Raw genomic sequence first — 22,605 nt, 5'->3', positions numbered from 1 at the left:
TTCTTTAAAAACTGATCTTTAATTAGGGCTGCTTTAACTTCCCGGGCCACTCGCTCGCCCCTCCCATCCCCCGGGTGCTGCTCCGCCCAGGAGCGGAAAGTGCAGCGCGCCCTCGCCCCGGAGCGGCGGGGGTCGCTTCAGCGCCCGGCTCCGCAAAATGGCAGCGGGGAGCGCCGAGCGGGGACAGCCCAGCGGGGACGGCAGAGGGCAGCTGGTGTGCCCCGGCTTGCCCTCCCGTCCCCGGAGTCCCTGCCGCGGGCCAGCCGGGTGCAAGGGCCCCCGGGGCTCGGCTGCCGCTGCTCTCGGCACCGCCGGCAGGGGCTCCCTCAGGCGCCCTCCCAAGTGTGGCTGACCCGCCTGCAGTCGGCTGCTCTGTAAGGCACATACCGTGCTTAATTTTTTTTTTTTTTTTTATTGTTAGTACGGGTTTACTAAGAGTGCGTTTGATTCTATTTCTGTTTCTATAGTCTCCATAGTAAGAATCTCAGAATAGTTTGGCTTGGAAGGGGACCTTGAAGATAATATACTTCCAACGACCCCCTGCCTGAGCACGGGTGAGGTATCCACAGGTTCCCTGGGCAGCCTGTTCCAGTGCCTCACCACCTTCACTGAAAAGAATTTTTTTTTTCCTAATAGCTAATATAAACCTGTTCTCTTTCAATTTGAACGTGTTTCCTCTAGTCCTGGCACTACATGCTCATATAAATACTGTTGCTCATCTTTCTTGTAAGTTCCTTTCAGGTTCTGGAAGGCTGCAGTTAGGTCACCCCAAAGCCCTCTCTTTTCCCGACTGAACAAATGCAATTCTCTCGCCTTTCCTCAAAAGAGAGGTGCTCCATTTCTCCAGTCTCTTGGTGGCCTCCTCTGGAGTCACTCCACCAGGTCCCTGTCCCTCCTGTGCTGGCCCCAGAGCTGGATGCAGGGTTCCAGGTGGGATCTCAGAGCGGAGCAGAGGGGCAGAATCCCCTGCCTTGCCCTGCTGCCCACGGGGCTTTGGATGCAGCCCAGGACACGTTTGGCTTTCTGGGCTGGGAGTGCCCATTGCTGGGTCGTGTCCAGCCACCAGCTCCTCCCAAGTCCTTCTCAGCAGGGCAGCTCTCGACAGCAGCTTGAGCTGACTCCTGACATGGTGGTGCTGGGTTGATGGCAGATGATCTTGGTGGTCTCTTCCAACCTTGATGATTCTGTGATTCAGTAATGCAGGCAAGATGCCTCACCCTCATACAGTCATTTTAAAAAGACATTCAGAAAGTGTCCTGTTAAGTTCCTTGTCTGACATACAGTTGTGAAGTCATCAAAATGCATGCAAAAACAATAGAAAGGTGAAAATAGGTTCTTGTTACACTTCTGTCTCAGCTTCATTACACAAAGTTTATATACATGAACAATATTTCTAAAATGCAGCTGCATTTTCTTAAAAAAAGAAATTGCAACATTATGTCTAGTTCCCATTTAATTCTCCTTTATTTGCTTACAAATTTTGGTTTTTTCCCCAGTCATACAGTAAGAAACTATCCTTTTGGATACAACTGCCAGGTAACTAGGAGTGCAAAAACAGCGCCGAAGTCTTGATTTGTGCAGACTTTCTGGAAGATATGAGCTGGTTATATGTTTAGAATATATAATATACAATGTATTGTATAAAATATATAATATTTTATATATCATATTTACTATATAATGAGATAAATAAATCCCAGATATTAACAGTGTATTTTTATTGCTACCTGAAGTGCAGTAAAAATCCACTTACTTAACTCTACACTGCACACGTAAGAAATGTGCCTACATTGTATCTAAAGAGTTTACTCAGTTATATTTGCAATTCTTACTGATTTTCATCTTGTATCATCCTAATTTTTTACTCCTAATTTCCTTTTGGGGTGTTTTGTCACCAATTTAAGGTATTTAAAACTTCAGCTATGGGCTCGCTTGCAAAGGGTCAGACTAAATGATATGTAACACACAGCAGCTACATTTCCAGCTGTGTCACTTGCTTTATTCTGGTCTGTTACTACATTTTTATTTTTGAGATTACCTAAATATTCATGGACTACTGTGTTTTCAGTTAATATTTAGGACTGTAAACTTTTAATTCAGACTTCCCTTCAGTCAATGAAGAACATTAGAGGAAAGAGCCTAATAAATCATATAAATCATCATCTAGTCCTAGTGCAGGGATAATAAATTATTTTTGAAATTATGTAACTCTGAATGATTACTTACTACTTAATTTCAGTCAAATTTGATGGAGAAGAAGAGGCATTAAGAAATGGATTTTTCATTAAGCTTGTGCAAGAAGTGGTGTGATTAGAGGAAGGTAGGTTCTTAATGCTATAATTTCAGGAAAAGCTGTATCAAGAGCTCAGGTCTTGCTGGGCATAAGAAAAACCAGAAAGAGAGAAGCTGTTCTACATAATCTACCCACCAGAAGTGCTTTAGCCATAGCTCACACTGTATTGGGCACTACAGGATTAATTCCTGAACCAAGATTCCTCTCAGACATGAATATGTATGTACCTAGTAAGGTACAAGTTCAGTTCCCACATGACTAGAGCTCTCACAAGAGTCTGTGTGTCTTTCCCTCACTACCTTTCATTTCTATTCAGTTTAAAGACCAGTCATAGGATCCCAAGTGACTGAAACTCATAATTCTGCTCTTAATATACATTTAAGATATATAAGCTGTGAAACTTGGCAGTGCTTTTAGTTCTTCCGTGCTTTGAGTAGCTGGCAATTAACCGGAGATTTGTACGTGTGAAGTGTTCCAGCGTGGGAGTTCCTCAGTGAAGTGTAAAGGAAAGTATGACCATGGGTGGAAATGCAATGCTTTACATTTTATTTTAAATTTATTGCCCACAGTAGTGACATAAACACCAAATGAAAGCAAATTGGTGATTGCCTCTTCAAGACTTGAGACTGCTGTGGAATTGGAGGAAATGAAAACTCATTGTTGCATCTGGAGAAAAACACTGCCTTGTGGAAAGGAGGAGGAGGTAAGTTTTATTGGATTGGTTTTCTGTTTTTAAAGTTACGTAATGTTATTTGCTCTTTTATTTGACCAGAGTTTTATAGTGGCTGCAGTCACTTCCAAGTTTCCTTGTAAGGGAAAACGTACCAAAGGTATATGAGGTGTGCTGGATCAAAGCTGTATTTTAAGGGTCTTGCACCTTCAGGGCCACACTGAGAAACTCTGTCGTACATCATTCACTAAAAAAGGTAGAAGTGAGGGACTCTCCAAATGCTCTCTAGAGCAGATTATGAAAATAGTAAGTTCATGAAGATCCATTTTCACATAATGCTACTTATATTTCATGTGTGATTCCTTTGACTTATGTTATAGAATATGGTAATGTTGGCACACAGCAAGGTAAGATTACTCTAAAATTACCAAAAAATTCCTGGATCAAATTTAGCAATTAATGTCCACCTGAGCTAATGGTAGAACTGGGCACACATAGCCAGTATGTGAAGAGAGTGTTAAAGGGCTTTTGGACTTAAGAGATTTTGGGGGAAAGCACTTAATTAGACTAAAGTACTTCATGCCATTCACAGTCCTGATATTACCTGAACCACATTAAAACTGGGCTTGCTCAAATTCTGTTGTCAGAGACTTCCTGCCCTTCCAAGCCTGTTAAGTATGCAGGCAGCACATAATCTATTAGCCTGTCAATTTATCACGGTTGTCTTCCTAACTGCCCTGACGTCTCTCTATACATTGTTACTCCATGTACTACTAATAGCTCAAAATCAGCCAGAAAGAAATTTAACTGGCCACTAAGAAGGAATTACATGGTTTTCTCCCTTAAACCTAAAGGAAGTCTTTGAACTGAAAGCCAAACACCTCAAACTTTTCCTAAAAATCTCTGACAGCTAAGTGGAGTATCTGGAGTTTTCTACTCCCTTCCTCACAGTGCACTGAGATTGATGCTAAGCGGTCATATCCTTAATGTCTATTTTTTTTTTTTTTAATTTAATTGTATGTTATTCATGCTTGGCATTGAAAATGGTTTTCAAATATACGTAGCTGGGAAGTTACAAACACCCAACACCCAGCTGCTCCTTTTTAAACCACTCAGAGATGTCACTGTAGAGCCGGAACCGCGGATTAGCGGTTAATGACCTCTGCATACCCCACTTCCGAAACTTGACGGAACGCAGGAGCCGGGGTGAGCTGTTCCACCGCGGCCCGCTCTGCACCGCGCCGCTCCCCGCTCCGCCGCGCCGCACGCGCCGCCCCGGCCCAACGGCGCCGCCTCGCGGAGGCCCCGGCGCGCGCGCGGCCGTTGGCCCTGAGGGCGCTGAGGGCCGTGAGGGCTCCGGGGGCGGGCGGAGCCGGGCCGGGGCCTGGCCGGGGCGCGACCCCGCCCTCCCGCTCCTCCGCTGGCCGGCCGGTCTCTGCCGCTCTCTCTCCGTCTCTTTTGGGTTCACTTTGCAAATTACCGTTTGTTCATTTAAATGCGTCAGTTTTAAATCTGTCTGACAAAGCACGAGCTGGTCTGGTCGTATTGTGAAGTGGTAGAATATGGGGGTTTTCCCCTTTTATGTGTAAACTCGGATAGTTGACGTGAGGGAATAGACAAGCTAAAAAAAATCTATGATCTCTTCAGATGTCATGGTTTACTAGTTAAATATTGTGTCTCTCTGTGTTAATGTCTCATTGGGTTGATTAATTCATTGATCTGTTTTAATTAACAAAGGTGAAGACTGAAGCAATTCTTTCAAATTCAGACCCAGCAATCTTCACAAGACATAATCAACTCATTTTTGAAAAGTGTCAAAAAGATAATTTATTTCTTTGGATGTTCCTCTTGACAGTGTACGGATTCATTTTGAGGATGGATAAAGGCGCAACTGCTAAATCATCATCTGCTGTGTTCACCTCAAATGCCGCTAAAGGATGGATGAAGAAGAGGGATGGAGCGTTACAAGCTGCAAAGTGGAATGCTTCTTTAGCTTCTAAAATCAAAACTAAATTAATAAGTAAGTCCTGTTAAAATAAAACTGAAGCTGTATATTGTACTTAGAATGTATGCATGGCTTCAAAAGGAATATTAATTGTATTCAGCATGATTAGCTGAAATTCTGCCTGTTACAACCATTCAGTAACAACAGATAAGTATAGGTAGGTTTTTGTAAAGACCATGGGAATATCTATTTTTAATATAAAGCTTTTTTCTTTATGTTGTCAAAACTCACATTTATTATGAGAATGTTTGAATGTTTTAATTTGTAAAGTTTATAATTTTTTTAGTATTTGTAAACCTTTTTACGCTTGTGAAACTATCAATTTTTAAATGTTTTCTTATTAAAATAACCTTATTTTTAAAACTCCAGACTAGAGCAGAATCTATGCATGAAATAAACTTGAAACAGACAGGGTAGTCATCAGAATGACAGCTACATAAACTGTTTTATATTGGAAAGTGTTAGGCTATTCTGCTGTAGCACCAGAGCCTACAGATAAAAATGTTGTCATATAGTGATAGTTCCCACAGAGAGGGCCTGGAATTGAAGCTGTTGAAAATAATATTATTTTGTCTCCTTTAGATAACTCATCTATGTTTAAAGTGTCTTTACAACAAAATAACAAAGCATTAGCTGTGGCTTTGAGTGTTGAAAAAGAAAATTCTCGCAAGCTAAAGAATGAGAAGATTTTTCTTCAGAAGGAAGTAGAAAAACTGCAGCTTCATAATATCTCGCTTCGTCAAAAACTGACCTGTTTGGTATGCTGCAAATAACATTATTTAAACTTAGAGCAGCTAAACTTTTTTTTAAACTTTTATCTTTTTTTGAATCTTAATATTACTTCTTAAAGTGGTGTCTTTAAATGCATCTCTCAGATCTGTGAAGTTATATCACCTGACAGCGCAATATTTACATTTAATTTTCCTTTTGTAGCTTTTTTTGAACTATTTTGTCTATCAGTGGTATATCTATAGCTATTTTAATCTCAGGTTCACCTTTATATTTATAGGTATTGAGATGAGTTTGTGCTCAATTAAGTAAAAAAAAATAAATTACAGCATAGATTCACCTTTTATATCTTGTATCTTCTTACCACTTAAAATATATTTTTTCTATTATATGCAGAATAGAACTCTTATTGGAATAGATGCATTTTTGAATGAAAACCTCTTAACTGCAATTGAAATAAGCAGTACTTCTGAGGTAAGATGTGTTTTCAACTTTACTATATTGAACTCATATTCCAGGGTAAGATTTTCAAAGCATCAAATTGAGTGCAATGTTGAAACACCGTTTGTGTTGTAAAACATTTACCCCAATTCCTTAAATTGGGATTAAACCAGCATATTACAATAGATTTAATTTTAGCGTACGGAAAATTTAGGATTTAATCTGATTTCCAAAGTACCTAAAAGTTAAATATCAGTTAGCCTGAAAGAAGAATCATGTGGTTACAAAAAAAAAGCTTAGCACTTCAGTATGTAGTGAGCAAGCTACCTGCCTTCCTTGCTTAGTGCTGCAATAAATATCTTACAGCTGGAAACTTAACCAGAAAACATAGTCCATGTTAGTCCTTGTGTCATGGAAAAATACAATTAATTTTTAAAAAAGGAAAACACTGTGTTGTCTGTTCTTAACTTGCTTAGTGTTGCTCGGTGCTTCTATATGTATAATGCAGTTTTTATGAGTTACAGCTACATTCAGAAAGTCTCTGCATTCCTTTGGGATAAAAGTAGATTATGTATTTTGATGAATTTTGTAACAAAATATTTTGCTTTAAAATTGTTGCATGTATTTGAATGTCATGTGTCTTCCATCAGTGCATGTATTCTTCCCATTCATTTTGTAGTTTGTTTTTTTTCCCTGTGGATATTTCCAATACTTAAAACATAAGAGAATATTTAACTATTTGTATTTCCCTGCTGTTCTTCTTTTGAAAGGATCTCCAGAGTTCCTTTCCGCTGTCAGCTGGCCCAAGCAGCCCTACTGGTGCCAAGTTCAGGAGTGCGCGTCGGTCAGCTCGGTAGGTGATTGTGTGAAATGCCAAAGGTGGTTGGTGTCTGTGGCTTTTTCTTACAGCTGATCTTTGTACAACATTGTCCTAGCTAGTTTTCAGGTAAGGAGAAGCCATCTCCTGTTTAACTCAGAAATTACTTGTTTGCAACTCAGAATTTAAAGAGAGAGCAGTAGACAAAACTTGTGTTTGAGTAACTCACTGCTCGTATCATGTGATCTCACCAGCCCAAAGCAGGATTCTCTATCATCAAAAATACATTTGCCCCAAGACAGAACCCGATATCATACTTGAGTTCTTGTTTTCAGCTATTATACATTATTAAGGGAACATTTTGAACAATTGAATGTCATGATGGAAAATTTAATAAAAATCTTCACAGTAAAATTTTCTCTTTTCAGATCTGCAGAATTGCCAGCAAAGCTTCCTTTAATTGCAACAGCTAATGCAAAGCAGCAAGGTAGCCCTTCTCTGGGCGAAGCATCAAATTCTTACAAGTGTACCACTAATTTGACAGAGCAAGTGCATTCAGATCAAGTCAAGTTTGCATCACTCTTGTCTCCTGGTACTAATAATCAAAAGTTCATTGAAACAGAACCAATGGTTGACAATAATAGGTTTTTGAAAGGTATGATGTATTTCTGTGGAAGTGATTTATTTTTCACACTCTCTGAGAATTAGTATTTAATAATTCATTACTCAATGTGCAATACAGAAGGTATAGTAAGATTCATAAACTCTAATAAATTAGTGAAAAATAAATGCTCATTGATAAGTATAGGTGACCTGACAATCATTCATAGAATAATACCCATTAAAATTACATAACTAAGATAAGCAAATAATAGCTCAAGTAGTTATAGGAAAATAGTTTTATTTATGTCCAATTTCAAAAGTCCAACTTCGGTAAATTGTGAAACTAGCTTCAGTTTACTAAATTTTTAAGGACCAACCATAGAATGTGTGTATTCAGTTTAAAAATAAAAAGTATAATTTCCCATACTTCTTGTTCAGCCTTCAGTAGTTTTATGCAGATAACTACACTCCATTCTTCTTTTCCCCAAGCTGCTGAAATTTTTCTCTTTGCAGAAAATCAACTGTGTGCAGAATTAAGCTGCAATAGTGCCTTCCTAACTCATGGGAAAAATATACAACCCTTAGAACAATCTGAGGAGCCTACAGAACAGTACTGTGGTCGTTTATTGCCATCCTATGAAAATGTGACTGAAAGAAAGAAAAATGCAGTATTTTGTAAATCAAAAACTCAACCTAATATAAAGGATTTTGATGAAAAATGTAGGTCATTGAATCTGCCTCATCATGTCATCAACAGTAGCAACAACACCAATGATAGGAATTTGCAGGAAGGTTCAAGTGACTTGTCTTGCCTTATTCTTTCACCTCTTAAATTTAACAGTGAAAGTGAGACAGATTTTAAGAAGTTGCTTTTTACTGACAAGATGAAGCCTGAAGAAACTGTTTATGATGCTGATATGGAGTTGACTGCCAGTGATGCAAGTGAACTACTCACAGTTACAGGAAAAGGCAATTATAAATTGCACCAAAATAAAACTAATAATGCCAATTCTGACAAAATATTACCAAATTTCAGAAAAGTAAAATATTCTAAGAAGGATAAAGAAAAAATTAAAAGCAAGCCTGAAGTCCATTCAAATTTGCATGCAGAAGAAAGGCTCTCTATGGCTGACAATAGTGGAACTTCAGAAACTACTGATTCACAAACTCAGCTATTCCAAAGTCAGACGGAACAGCTGCCTACAGGAAATTCTGTAGAGCAACAGAATAGAACAAGTAAAGCTAAAGATTCCAGGAGGACATACCAGGTAAATGTAATGAATCCAAGAAAACAAGAGACAAATACAGGAACATTCTCAGAAATGTTTGGAGAAGTGGAAAGCAGAATACCAAACACAGACTCATGCTTATCTGTTAATAAGATCCCACCAGAAGTTTATTGTGCTGAAAATTTACCATTCCAAGATAACATTTCTGACGTTTTGGCTTCACAGGAGGGCTTTCTGAATACAAATGAGAAAGATAACAAACCAACAATAAAGAGGAAAACTTCTCAAAACCTTTCCAAAGCAAACACAGAAAAATCCTGTAGAAAGGAAAATGGCCAGTATGGAGAATATATTTCAAAAAAATCTCAAACAGAGATAAACCAATGTGACAGCAGCAAGAGAAAACAAGACCAGAAGAATATTACACAGCAAAAAAACAACAAAAAAAGTAGTTGCAGACAAGGTAGAGAAGCTGAAAATGACAGCCCTCATAAAGTTGGTCAGAAAGTAGACCAAATGAGCAGCCATTTTTCACCAGGCAGATTGAAGCGTACTTTGGCAAAGGCCAGCCGGAAAGCATATGTAATACCAAAGGAAAATCTTACACGGTTCTCAGTTTGTAAAAATGTACAATTAAAAAATAAGGATTCATTGCTTGCAGAGGCTGGAAAGAAAGTAACTGTAACTCAGCAAATGAAAGCAGCTTTAGTTACTCAGAATGGTTTAGCTCTGAATACACCACAAGCTAAAGAACAGGTTGATGATGATGCTAACAGGTTAAAGAAGGTAGATTCCTCAGCAGTGGCAAGTAAAACCTCCCACATCAGTCATTTTCCCGATAAGCATGCAAAGCAGAAACAGAGGTTTAGTTCTGATACTATTGAGACCAGACGAGAAAAAAGTGATTTCAAGCATATTGCTCAGGGGGGTCAGAATATTTTGGATGACCGGGAAGTCCCTCATGAAATGAATTCCTTTGTGAGTGAGTTGAAGCCTGTGGTTGAAGTTGAATGCTGTAAGAACATGCCATTTAAGGCAGATAGCTCTTCCCAGGAAGGTCTTCCTGATATGGAGCTCCCAGCTCTTGATAAGCAGAATGCTTCCATCAACTTCTCTATACTGAAAAGCTCTGAAATCCACAGGCAAAATGATCATAATGAAGCACCGGATGCTGAAAAAAAAGAACAAAATATGGATCATATTTCTAAACAGAGTAACAAAAATACTCATACACCTTGTCATGGTAAGTGTGGGCTAGAAAGAGCAAGGCATTTTGAATTAGGTAGTGCCTGAAATAGTGGTAATGTATCTTCTCTTAATTCTGTCCTCTCATTGCTTGTTAAGAGCAGATAAAACAGGAGTGGAAAAGGGTAAGAATGAAAATCACCAAAATCTTCTATATCATGTATCAGTTACAATATCTTTTTAAATTGTGGTGACTAATATCCTTGTTGTTTTGCAATATATCCCAAGATGATACTTAGTAGGGCAGATATAAGTAGTATACATTCTTGAGAAGCAATTTTAGTTGAAGCATGTATTCCTTTTCTGAGGAATTCCATTACGTTCAAAAAGTTGGGGATTGAAAGATCAAATAGCTTGAGCTTTTATCCAAGAGAAACAAGATAGGACTACACTGTTCCCTTCTTAAATGGCAAATATATCTGGACTTCAAGATTTCATTTTTGTTTCTTCAGAAACACTGCAACTCGACAAGAATTACCATATCTAAAAGAAATCTGTTGAGTAGGTTTTTCTATAACCTGCCCTGCCCATGCGCCAACTTTGATGTGACAGTCTTTTTTTAAAAGTAAGATACATTAAGAACATAAGAAAACTTCAATGTAGTCTGGAAGATAGGTTTAAATTCTATAATAAATGCAATTACTATAATGCAAGGTAATGGAGTTAATACAATGGACTTGTGCTATCTTTAGTGTAGGAGCAGTAATCAATGTGCCTGAATTAAGAAACACATATCAAAAATAATTACTAATTGAAATTTACATAATGATTCAGGAAATATTAAATATTAAGCATAATAACTGCTGTATTTACAGGGAGAAAAGCTTTCCAAGAACTGACAAATACTAGTGTACAATTTCATACTTCTGTACCTAAATCCCCCCCAACTTTAGAAGACTCAGCAGCACCACTGAGACGAGGCAGACGCACTATTTGCTACAAGGAACCCAGTCTTCACAGGTAGGTACACATAAATTGGGGCTTTTGTCCTTGTCTTTTGCATACGTGACTACCCCCCAGTAAACATCAGTTATTAAACCCCTGAATAAACAGTTGAGCTGTCACAAATCTCTTTTGCAAAGATACTTCAGTGTTGATCAAAGGCTTCTCCAGTTAGTGTGGCAGAATTTCCAAGTGCTAAAGTAAGACAATAGTATTCAAATTCTAAAATAGAGTTTGGACTAATAGAAAATAATACTGAATCTTAATGTTTATCATGATATGAACCCCTTTAGAGATTAATAATTAGGAATCTTACACTTAAAGGTAAATTATACCATAATAATGTCATTGTAATCTTGTCAAATGGAAAGGAAATTTATGTACTAATATCATATAATTCAGTAGTTTTAATTTAACTAGCTGTATGTAATATGAAAAAGCATTTAAGATATATAAATTTGATAGTTGGTTATATTTGATATCTTATTTTATAATTAGTTTGCCTCTTATTATTCTTAGCAAATTTAGTGGCACAGGATTTTATAGGTTATTAAAGACAAGACATAAATTGTGAAATAACATTTGAAATTTAAAAGGGGATTTGAAACCCAAACTTCCATTAAGAAAACTAATATATTTGCCCTTACACAAATAGATCTAAATATAAACAGACCTTTAGGTTCACTTCAGAAAATATTCTGTGGGATTTTTGCCAGAAGGTTGTTGAGGTTTTTCTGTTTGGTTTGGATTTTTTAAAATATAATATTAATTTAAGGAACAGTTCCACTGTGTTGAGTGTGTGTTAGTAGGATGTGTATTCATGAGATAAAGACAGTAGAAAGGTTTCCCTGGAACAGGGAAGAGAGTGAAAGGATTATAGCAACTTACTTTATGACAAAGGTATAAAAAGCCTTTTTTTTCTGGCAATACTGTGTCAGGAGAAGATAAATGAAAAAGAATTAAAGCATATCTCAGACAACCTCAAAATATTTTTTACTTCTGTAAGTAAGCTAACAACTGAAGCAGTGAGCCTGAGCAAAAGTAGGAGCCAAAACTAATGTAGGAAGTCTTCACTTTACCACTGACAATTCAGAAATATTTATGCCAGATAACTTATAAAAAAATGGAAAGGGATTAGAGTCACACTTTCATTTTACTATCTGACTTATATGTTAAAATTCTGTAGTATTATATACTGACACATTGCCACTCTTTTACCCCACAATGATAAGTTCTGTATTTCTGAGAAATGGTAACTAATACCAGAAAAAAAAAAGTTGGTGTCAATCAAGATTTTAGATTATTGTCTCCTATTTATATTTTAGTTAGATTTACACTGTTCTGAATGGGTGCTGTTAAGTGGTTGGTTTACATAAGTTTTAAATTTTGTTTTAGAGAAATAATCACATCCTAATATGAGAGAGGTCACATATTTCCAGCACTATTTTGGAAAGCAGTAGTGTCTTGCATTTTCAGACATACTTCTTTTCTGCAAATTTTATTTCTTTATTGTCTCAAGCTTTCATTAATGCTATTTACCATTTGAATTATTATGATCACATTACTGTAGTTGCATATGTGCTTGATGATATTCATACCTGATGTCTTTTACTTCTTTTCTTTACAGCAAATTAAGGAGAGGGGATCAATTTACAGATACACAATTCCTGAATTCCCCAATCTACAAAGTAAAAAATAAAGGAAATTTTAAAAGCAAATCAAAATTTTATTGAGGAAGAGAGAACGGCCTTTATGGACAATACTTCTAAAATGGGTACAATTGTTTATGTATATATGTAAATGTTTAGCAGTATAGAGTGTTTGTTGTTCTTTGATTAGTAAATGTCTTCCACTGTGAAATTTTCTGGAGAAGAACCTCTATAAAAAGGGCACAAAATACTTACTGAGGAAGGCATATACAGGTTAGGCTTAATCCTGTTTTGCATTTCTGGTCATTAATTTATAATCTGTTCAAATGGTTTGCAGCGCTTCTTGAATTGTTAGAAAATATATGTTTTAATGAGAAATAAAAATAAACCAGCTTTGGGAATTGTACTGTGAGTTTTTCATGTTTATTTTGAGTGGAACCATTTCTCAGTGCTGGTTGGAACAGATACACACATGCCAAATTTTTATGAATTTATTGAAATGGATGGAGACAGTGTTTTTTTGATAGTTAACTTCTGGATTTGGACAGAATCACACTGAGATTTGAATAAGGAAGTCTCATTGAGAAATACTGGAGGGAAGTCAAGTGCCCACAGTATGTGCCAGAGGCAGCAAGGAAGAAAAAAGCATTGCAATAGGAATTCAGTAGGAAATAGGATCTAGAGAAAGCAACATCTCGAGTTTCCAATTGAGAGAGACAGTGTGACAAGTAATAAAATAATGTCATACCATTCAGATTTCAGGTTTTTGTACTGCTTCCCCTCTGCATTCCATAATGTGCTGGTAGCTGACAGTTTTCTGGCAGTGTCTGATTTGTAGATGCTACCAGAGGCTCACTACCTGCACAACTTTTACACATTACAATAGCTAAGGTTCAGGTTAATTTTGCAACAGAGAGGCATTTTTTATGAGATAGAGATCGAAGTTAACTTACTTCGGTTATAGATGGTGGTCCTTCATGCATATGCAGTAGATGTTACTAGTTTACACAGGCTTAAAAATTGATCAGACACATTAATGGGAGAAAAATCTATGAGGAATTACCAGGAACACCATTTCTGGCACAGGATGTTCCTGAATTGCAAATTTTTGAAGGCTGGAAGATGATTCTGGAGAAGCCTTACTATGCCTTTGACCAATGTTTGTACCTTTTCCAAGGACATTCCCTGTTGACACTTTCAGAGACCAGTTTTTTGGTTAGCTTGACCTTTTGTCTAATACAGTATGTCTCTTTTTAAGAGGTGTAACTGATATTCTTAAATTTATAATGTAGTCTTTAAAAGTATATTCTTAAAATACAATATATTCTTTAAAAATTATAATATATTCTTTAAAACATTCTTTTAAATGTACTCTTTGCACTTCATTGTAGATTACATTGTAAGCTGGGAAGCTGATGGAAAAAATAGTCTTTTAACACATGTTTAAGATAAGAAGGTGGTTGGGAGTAGCTGGCATTGATTTGCAATCAGGAAATCAGGCTTTATGAACCTGATACTCTTGTCCAACTAGCTTGGTGGGTGAGGGCAGAGCACTAAATGTTTGTCTCAATTATAGTAGGGCTTTTGACATTTTCTCTGATAACATTCCACAGACAAACTGACGAAGTATGGATTTGTTAAGGGCACAGTGAGGTAAGTTGAAAAGCTGGAAGGTTGTGATTAGTGCCAAATGGTCCAACTGGAGGAAAAACATTAGAGCTCCTTAGGTTTCACACTGCAGCCAGCAGTGATTAACACGCTCACTAACAACCTGCATGAGCCAGTGCACCCTACTCAAGTCTGCAGTTGATCAGAAACTGGGAGGAGTGGCTGAAATACCCCATGGTTCTGTCACCATTCAGAGGGCTCTGGTCAGGCTGGAGAAACGTGCTGAGAGGAATCTCAAGAAGTTCAATAGGAGGAACCTACATCCTTCTCCTGTGAGTTGCCAGAATTTCAGATGTGTATTTTGACAGAAAAGGGACTCATACATCAAAACACACTCCTGAATATAACTTTCAGGTGTGTCCATTCTACATGTGAGTCTGGAACTATAACCATAAACACCAAGGTGTGTAAATGTATTATTTACAAGCATTTCAGTAATACAACTGTTTTCTGCTGTGGTGGTTTGTTATGGTCTGTAGCCCTAAGGCAGCTTCCTCAAGATCCTGTAGGACTTTCCATGTATGAATTTAGAGTTAAATGTATCACTAGTGAGATAGTTTACAAAGGGGACATTTATTCCCAAAACAGAGAGTTGTCTAGCTGTGGTTACCAGTTGCAAAGATCATGTAGAGATTGTAAATATACAGCAGTAAGCAGAGCAAGGTGTTTTCATATAGAACCTTTCAGTACAAATAGAGTATTCAATCAGTATGAAAATTCTTCCAATAAAAATCTTACCTCATCACCCAGGCAATGTCATCTGAACTGCAAAACAGCTCTTAACATTATCTGGGAAGTTTCAGCAGACAGACTTCTTTCTTTCTGATACATGCTGTGTACATCACCCCTTTAGCCAAGACTATTATGAAGAGGTGCAGAAATGGTTGGGAAGATAGAATCTATCCTTTTTCAATGTTATTTTTTAGAAAGAAGTACACATAGAAATTATTAAGCATTTCCCCTTGTTTTTTAATACAAAGTTTATAATTAATATATTTGATTTTTAATTGAGATGTTCTTGCTAGCTTCCACTATTTATCTACATCAGCAGCTGTGTCATTAGAAACCCTCAAGAAATACCTGTTAAAACTTGTGTTCCCAGTGCTGGCACTGCAGCAGCAAAACACAATGGTTTTTGTAATGGTTGTTGCTCTCTACTGCCTGCAGTTCAAAAACTAGAAACAGAGGCACATGCTTTATCTTCCCAGAAGATAAATAATCTCTTTGAGGATTGGCTTAATTATTTTTTCAGTGAAGGTGCTGTTGTTCCACACAGCCTCAGGTGTTACCAGCTAGACTGCTAGGGTGTCCCAAGTACAAGCATGAAATTGTCAATAAAAGTAAAAGGCCCAGGGCTTTATGCCTTCATTTCTTCCATTCCTTTAGTAGAGATATCCTTCAAAGTAAAAAAGGATAAAGAAAGTGGCCTGAAGATCATGGAAGTTATTTTAAGTAACTGTAAAATCATATTATTGCTACTGCCTTTCTTTCCTTGTTTTCTTCATCCTCACTCTTGTTGCTCAAATGATGTTCAATTATAGAACACAGAGAAAACTCACTTTATTTCCTAGGTTGCATTTCCTTTTATTGTTACAAAAAAAGATCACATAAAAGCAGCGTAAAGAATGTTGCATTGTCTTTCAACCTTCACTCTATGTGCTTGTTTTACCAGGTCATTTGATATATTAGAAGCTCTTTGCCGAAAAATGATGTAAAAGCAGCTCATGATTTTTGACATAAAAATCAATTTGTAGCCATCAGCAGGAATTAGGCTAATTTTGCTGAGAATAAGGTAATTTGAGCTTTTTATAGATTTAAAGTAGCTTTTTCTCATGTTTACTTAATCTAATTGAAATTTTGTAGGAAATTAATTCCATATATTTTGGTTATGCAAAAAGAGGAAAGTATTTTTTCTATAAAACCTTGCCTGCACAAGTAGCCCTTACAAATGGTTATGATACCTGAACCTTACTGCTGATTATTTTGTGAATGCAAATATAACCAAAAAAAATCATATTAGTCCCATGATCCCTACATTGGTGGATTTTATCTCAATTTAAAATTACTCTTGGTGATTTTATTATAAGAACCTGATAACTGTGCATAGTGTTCATGTTGCTGTTTTGATCTGCAAGAACACCTGTGTCCTTTGAGAAAGTGCGAGGTATGGCTTAGCTTTCCAACACTTAAAGAACACTTTAGAAGGCTGAAGTAAATAAATATTTGTAGTCAGCGCAGGACGTTGAAAACAATGACCGTGTTACCGCCCGCCTCGGCCCCGCTTTCCGCGCCCGCCCCGCTGCGCCGCGGCCCCGCCCCGCTCCGCTCCGCTCCTCTCCGCAAAACGAGGCGCGTCCAGCTGCGCGGCTTTCCCTGCTGCTCCTGTTCCGGGCTGCGAACGATGGCACTGCAAGGGGCCGCGGCGCCTGAGGAGCTGGTTTTCTATGTCAATGGGAGGAAGGTAAGTATAGGCCAGAGAGAGAGGGGCTGCTGTGCCTGAAGAAACCCCGAAGGGCACAGATTTGGCTTCCTCAGAGTTATTCGAACGAGTGTAACCGAATCCTCGCACAAACCTCCAGAAGAAGGCTGGATGGTTGCGTCCCATTTTGGCTAGCACTGCTGTGTTTGGGAGAAAAAGTGTGTCAAAGTGAAACACGCTTTCAGCTGGGTATCCGACTTGGCTGGTAGGCAAACCACTTTTTTCATTTGCGTGTCTGGCTTCTCATCTTTGATGGTGTCAGGTTTTCAGAGGCACAACTGAAAGCAAGACTCCAGTGCCCAGATTTGTACTACTGAACATAAAGATAATATTGCAAGGACTCGTTGATCCAAAGCAAGTGTAAGGAACTAGCTGATTCTAAGTGACCAAGTAAGAAATACTGTACTCGATCAAGAATGTGGATATTTCTGTTGCTCTCTGTTGCCAGTTTCTTACAGCAAGTGAAGGTTAATGTAAATAAAACTAGAAAAGAAATCGCTACTGCCAATAGTTTTACAGACTTCCTCGAATGTTTATTCCAGTACGTCAGAGTGCCAGGGAGACTTTAAAATCTGCAAATCATTAGTCACTTCTTTATGCTGTCTTTTAAGTTCTTCATTTTTATTTCTAGTGCGGCTGAAGGTCAGTTCCCTCAGTATAATATTTCACTGAGCAGCAGTTATTTTTAGTACTTGCAAGGTGCCCTAACACTTCTTTTCTGGAAATGTATCTGTCTGAAAAGGAATTTCCAGAAGGAGCCCAAACTCTCCTGCAGTGTTTGGCAATTAGTGTAGGTCTATGAGAGGGAGCCAGAGGAGGATTCTCTTCTGGCTTTGTGTGAATGTAGTCTGTGCCCTGAATTTTGAAAGGCCTTGGTTTCCTAATTAAACCTTGTTTTTACTTTCTTGCTGTAGATAATAGAGAAAAATGCTGATCCTGAACAAATGCTCTTGGCTTATCTCCGAAAGAGGCGTATCCTTTTCTTGTCTGTTCCCTAAACTCACTCATGAAAGCCTGATTCAAGTAGAATTCTAAGAAATTTTAATTCAGGGTTTAATTACCAGATTAAAGAAGTTGTGATTCCTTTAACATAAATCAGCTGCACTAAATGATGTCTCTTAATCCAAATATTCTTCAATTGAGCTGCTGTATTTTTAGCCTGGCTTTTTAAACACGCAAATTATGCCATCAGGAACAATGATGATGTGTCTGTGTTCCTCCCCTCCTGCCTCATAATGAAGTCTAAAAACTTAGGGGTCAGTAGCTTGACTGAATAAAAGTCCCCAAGCTTTGTAATAGTCTCTCTCCTGGTAAAGGGGAGATCTTGTGATGAGAACCTGAGGCTGATGGAATTTTGAGGGGCAAAAAGGCATCTTCCTTTTTTTAGCTTTGGAACATTAAAATAGCTGTTTGTTGATTCAGAGTTTTAGACTGGCTACTGTTCCAGATTCGCAGAAATGAGCACTTCTGTCAGAAGTGTGATCCTTCAGATGAGATGCAAGGCTAATATCCTGACTATAAATGGCCCTTCTGGGAGAAACGGGAAAATTTGTTTTACTGTTCTGCTGGAATTTCAGATATACAGCTGGTTTGCCTGCTACATATTTCTTCCTTTCAAATTTTCACTTGGAGAAGTATTTTTCACTTCCCTTTTCTGTCCCAACTTACTCCTCTTCCAAAATAAATTATAATCAAGAGGTTTGAGAAGAGGATTTTGGTCATGTAATTCCTCAGCTTCTATCTTGCTTTCACTGAAAATTTATTCCAATATAGAACAGAGTCCAGTACATATGCTGATACCAAACAAATTCTGTGTTCCTTAGGGGTTTAGGAAAAAGGTGGTCTCAAGCCTTTGAGTGGAATAAAGCCCAGAATGGAACCAGATAATTGTTTTCCCTAATAACAGCATTTTCAGTCTGTCTTACAGGAACTAAGTATGGCTGTGGAGGAGGTGGCTGTGGTGCTTGCACAGTGATGATATCAACTTATGAGCCAGCTTCAAAGAAGATACGGTATCCTCAGCAGAATATTTTGAAACATGCAGAAAACTTTATGATTGTTGATACCATTTCCAGATATGAAACCTTAAAAACAGAGTTGTAGAACTTGTACTTAATAGTAAAAGTATCTAGAGGAAGGGTCACTTTAATCCAAAAGGAGAATGCTGTAAAATTTGCTGTTGATTCAACTGTAGTTTAAATTTGCTGAACTATGGTACTCAAATGCTGAATTTACTTATAAATACTGATAGCCTCTGCAAGAGGTTGTAGGAGGCATTAATTTAAGACCCTTTGGCTTGACCCCTGGATTGGGGCTCCTACGTGCAGCTCTGTGTGGTGGTTAAAGTCCAGCTGGTAACTGAGAACCCTGCAGCTGCTCACTCACTCCCCCCAGCGGGATGGGGCAGAGAATCAGAATGGTAAAGGAGAAAACTCATGGGTTGAGAAAAGACAGTTTAATTGATAAAGCTGCTTGTGCAAACACAGCAAAGTAGGCAATTTACTCACTACTTCCCATCATCAGGCAGATGTCCAGCCACCGCTGGGACACTATCATCTGTAATGGTTACTTGGAAAGACAAACACAATTACTCCAAAACTTTCACCCTTTCTTCTTCTTCCCTTGGCTCTATACGCTGCACATGATGCCGTGTGACATGGAATATAACTTTGGTAATTTTGGGTCAGCTGTCCCAGCTGTGTCCCCTCCCAGTTCCTTGTGTCCCAAAGTCTCCTCACTGGTGGGGTGGGGTGAGAGGCAGAAAAGACCTTGACTCTGTGTAAGCTGTGCTGTGCAGTAACTAAACATCCCTGTGTTATCAGCACCATTTCCAGCACAAATCCAAAACACAGCTTCACACTGGCTACTGTGAAGAAAGTTAACTCTATCCCAGCCTAAACCAGCATACTGTCATACAATTGGTGGGAAGGTAGGCTAGGCAGAAATGTGAGTCTTACCAGCCCTTTAATACTGAACTCCATCAGTTACACCCCATCCACAGAAAGAAAGATTTTGAAACTCAAACACGGAGTTTGAGTCATTAAGCTAAAAACTGGAATAAATAGCTTTTAAGTTGAGAAAACTCCAATCAAATTGTTAAATGGTTACATGTCATTGTATGCTGAAGTGTTTATTGGGTGGGAAAAAACATTCCAGTTGTCCTTTTGTACAGTTACATTACATTGGAATGCAACACAAATGAAAATGTTTAAAGTTAATGAAAGAGCTAAAATTAAAGCAGACTACTGAAAAAAATTTCAACTGTATTAAAAAAATTAATTTTATTGAAATTATTAAAAGCTTTGAAGAATTTTCATTTTGGTGTGTTGTTCTGTAGGTACACAGTTTGTGTAATTGGGAGTGGGGCTGTGGCTGAGCCTCATCCCTAATGGGCTACAGCTGTGTAGGTCAGGTGAGCAGCATTGCAGCAATGAGCCGTGGAGTGCCCAGGTGCACTGACCAATCACCAGAGGGAACAGAGGGCACACAGGTGCCATGCATCAGCATGAGGGCTATAAAAGGCTGGGCTAAAGAACGGAAAGGGCAGCTGCTTGCAGCCTTCTGAAGTGGCATGATGTTACTCTGTGTGGGCAGACACCTGAAGCCTTCTGAAGCGGTATGGTATTACTCTGTATGAGTTGAAGCTTTCTGAAATTGTGTGATGATACTCTGTGTATCCTGGCCTTCTTAACTGCAACATATGCTGTAGTTTATGCTGCAGCATTGTTCCAGTTTAGGAACAGTGATATTTATTTTGCATCAGAATTTAGTTTGGATCAGAATTTTGATTATAAATTTGCAGCAGTAATTCTTTACTTCTTTCCAATGACTACACCGATCTTCCTTTCCCTATCTTCCTCCTTCAAAGTGCAATTGACAGATTCCTTGTGGGCAAGAGGGCAATTAGAAAAGATGGAGGTATTAAGGAAGATGTAAATTCCATGGAATTGTCTTCATGATATTTATATGGGGGACAAGAGACATAACTATAAAGTGATCCCTTCTCATTCCAAATGTTAATAGTGGCTGCTTTGTAAGTATGAACTATGTCTTGATTAACTGCAAAATAATACTCAGACTTGTTTATTAAAATAATATTCATGTTCTTAATTCTCCTTTATGTTCTGAAGACATTATTCAGCCAATGCGTGTTTGCTTCCCATTTGCTCCTTGTATGGTGCAGCAGTGACTACAGTGGAAGGTATTGGAAGTACAAAAACCAGGATTCATCCAGTTCAGGTGAGAGTGCAGTATCACTGTATAGGAAGATTACTGATTTCTTTTTTGGATGGAATGGCTCTAGTGACAGTGCTTTTAGGGCATAGGAATTTCATAAGATGGTTGTTTTCCCTGCTAAGAGACAACAGAGGCCAGCATTGTTTTCTGGTGGTTGATTGATCAAGGCTGATGTTGGATCTTACTTTAATATTGACAGTCTGATTAAGCAGTTGGTGTGTAATGATTGTTGGAGTGGATCAGGCTTTGCTCTCTTTGGGCTAATGACACATCTTGGACAATGTCCCTTTGGCTCATATTTTAGTATAAGTGCAAAAAAGACAGAAGTCCACTGAAGGTTAATTAGCTTCTTTAGTAACATGTGCATGAACATCACACCCAAAATAATTATTTTTCATTTGATATTGATTTAATTGTTTTACTTAAAAAGTCTGGTTTATTACAAAGGCAACATTGTGTATGGTATCTCCCATTTAAGAGAGCATTCATTAGAATGGAGTTGAGTGCTGGAAGGAGTATTGTTTGAGGTCTTTCATTTCAGGAAAGACTTGCCAAGTGCCATGGCTCCCAGTGTGGTTTCTGCACCCCTGGAATGGTGATGTCCATATACACTTTGCTAAGAAACCACCCAGAACCAACTTCGGAGCAGATGATTGCAGCTCTGGCTGGTAAATATTGCCACTTGCTAGTTTGCAGCTGTGTTCCTGAAGTATTTCTTCAGGTGCTTTGTCTGTGTGAGTGCCTGTCTGTGTGAGTATACGTGTCTGCACGCATGGAGGATGTACTCTTACAAACTGCGCTTCCTAGAAGAGTTGCTACTGAATGGAGACCTCGTATTCCCTGTCATTCTTTTATCCTGGAAAATGAAACACTGAGCTGTGGATTGTTTCAGGTGTTTAAAACATCCCCATATGTGTCTTTTGAAGTGCTTAAAATCAGATGTGCAAAAATGATGTCATATTGGAGAAGCAGCTGCATCTGAGCATTTCCAAGGTCCCTTGCAGGACAGGCCCTTTGCAGTAGGATTAAAACAGATAAAGCAGAGAGATGCAGACTATCTTCCCTAAGGGAAAGTGTGAGCATTTGTTGTAGGTAAAATGTACTCTCTTGTGCTCTAGAGTCGCAGTGGAGCTGAAGACATTTCCTGTTGCTGTGCAGTGAGCTTAGAGGTGTAATTTTAGCTTCCTTCGCCTCTTAAAAAAAGTCGGGGGGGAAGAGAACAACACTTTGAGTGGGTGAAAAATACTGTACAATCTCTTATTCTCCTGCATACTGAGCTGTAGCCAGCATTCACTGTAGTGCAGATCTCCACCATTTCATACTCCCCTTAAAACAACAGCATTTTTTGTCAGGAGCTACAGGGTCTTAAGTCTTGTGACACTGTTCTATTTTGTCTTTTTGAGAGCTAACACTTCTCCTTGAGCTTCAAAAACACAAGACTCACATACAGACATGACATTCTAAAGCCACGTCTTTAGAGCAAAGCTTTTTCTAACTGATTTCCTTCCTTCAGGGAACTTGTGCCGCTGCACTGGATACAGGCCAATCCTAGATGCCTGTAAAACCTTCTGTAAGGTAAGAAGTAGTGGTGATAGGAGT

General features: G+C 38.3%; 2 protein-coding genes across 7 annotated transcripts in view; both read left to right on the top strand.

Moving 5' to 3' along the window:
* Nucleotides 1–60: 60 nt before the first annotated feature.
* SGO2 (shugoshin 2) lies at nt 61–13,010 on the top strand. 4 transcript variants are annotated; one of them, XM_038143495.1, is made up of 11 exons: nt 61–374; nt 468–554; nt 2,863–2,996; nt 4,819–4,983; nt 5,551–5,726; nt 6,094–6,171; nt 6,909–6,991; nt 7,384–7,610; nt 8,072–10,030; nt 10,848–10,992; nt 12,602–13,010. In XM_038143495.1, exons 4-11 carry the CDS (start codon nt 4,839–4,841, stop codon nt 12,705–12,707), a joined length of 2,919 nt encoding a protein of 972 aa, XP_037999423.1. In that variant the 5' UTR covers nt 61–374; nt 468–554; nt 2,863–2,996; nt 4,819–4,838; the 3' UTR covers nt 12,708–13,010. The 4 variants fall into 4 exon arrangements, with proteins under 4 accessions (XP_037999423.1, XP_037999424.1, XP_037999422.1 ...); XM_038143496.1 differs by lacking the exon at nt 468–554; XM_038143494.1 differs by lacking the exons at nt 61–374; nt 468–554; nt 2,863–2,996 and having other exon boundaries at nt 4,352–4,983.
* A 3,589-nt stretch (nt 13,011–16,599) lies between these two features.
* AOX1 (aldehyde oxidase 1) overlaps nt 16,600–22,605 on the top strand; it is a 55,749-nt gene continuing 49,743 nt past the window's right edge. For all 3 annotated transcript variants that reach the window (XR_005257552.1, XR_005257554.1, XM_038142371.1), the window contains exons 1-6: nt 16,600–16,752; nt 17,685–17,742; nt 18,686–18,782; nt 20,901–21,009; nt 21,548–21,674; nt 22,520–22,581. Coding sequence is in view for 1 of the 3 variants with exons in the window: in XM_038142371.1 (XP_037998299.1) it covers nt 16,693–16,752; nt 17,685–17,742; nt 18,686–18,782; nt 20,901–21,009; nt 21,548–21,674; nt 22,520–22,581 (513 nt within the window). In the remaining 2 variants the exon portion in view is untranslated. The remainder of the gene's footprint in view (nt 16,753–17,684; nt 17,743–18,685; nt 18,783–20,900; nt 21,010–21,547; nt 21,675–22,519; nt 22,582–22,605) is intronic.

Source organism: Motacilla alba, chromosome 7 (assembly GCF_015832195.1).
Source record: "Motacilla alba alba isolate MOTALB_02 chromosome 7, Motacilla_alba_V1.0_pri, whole genome shotgun sequence".
Taxonomy (NCBI): Eukaryota; Metazoa; Chordata; class Aves; order Passeriformes; family Motacillidae; genus Motacilla; species Motacilla alba.
This window is presented reverse-complemented; position numbering and strand designations above follow the sequence as displayed.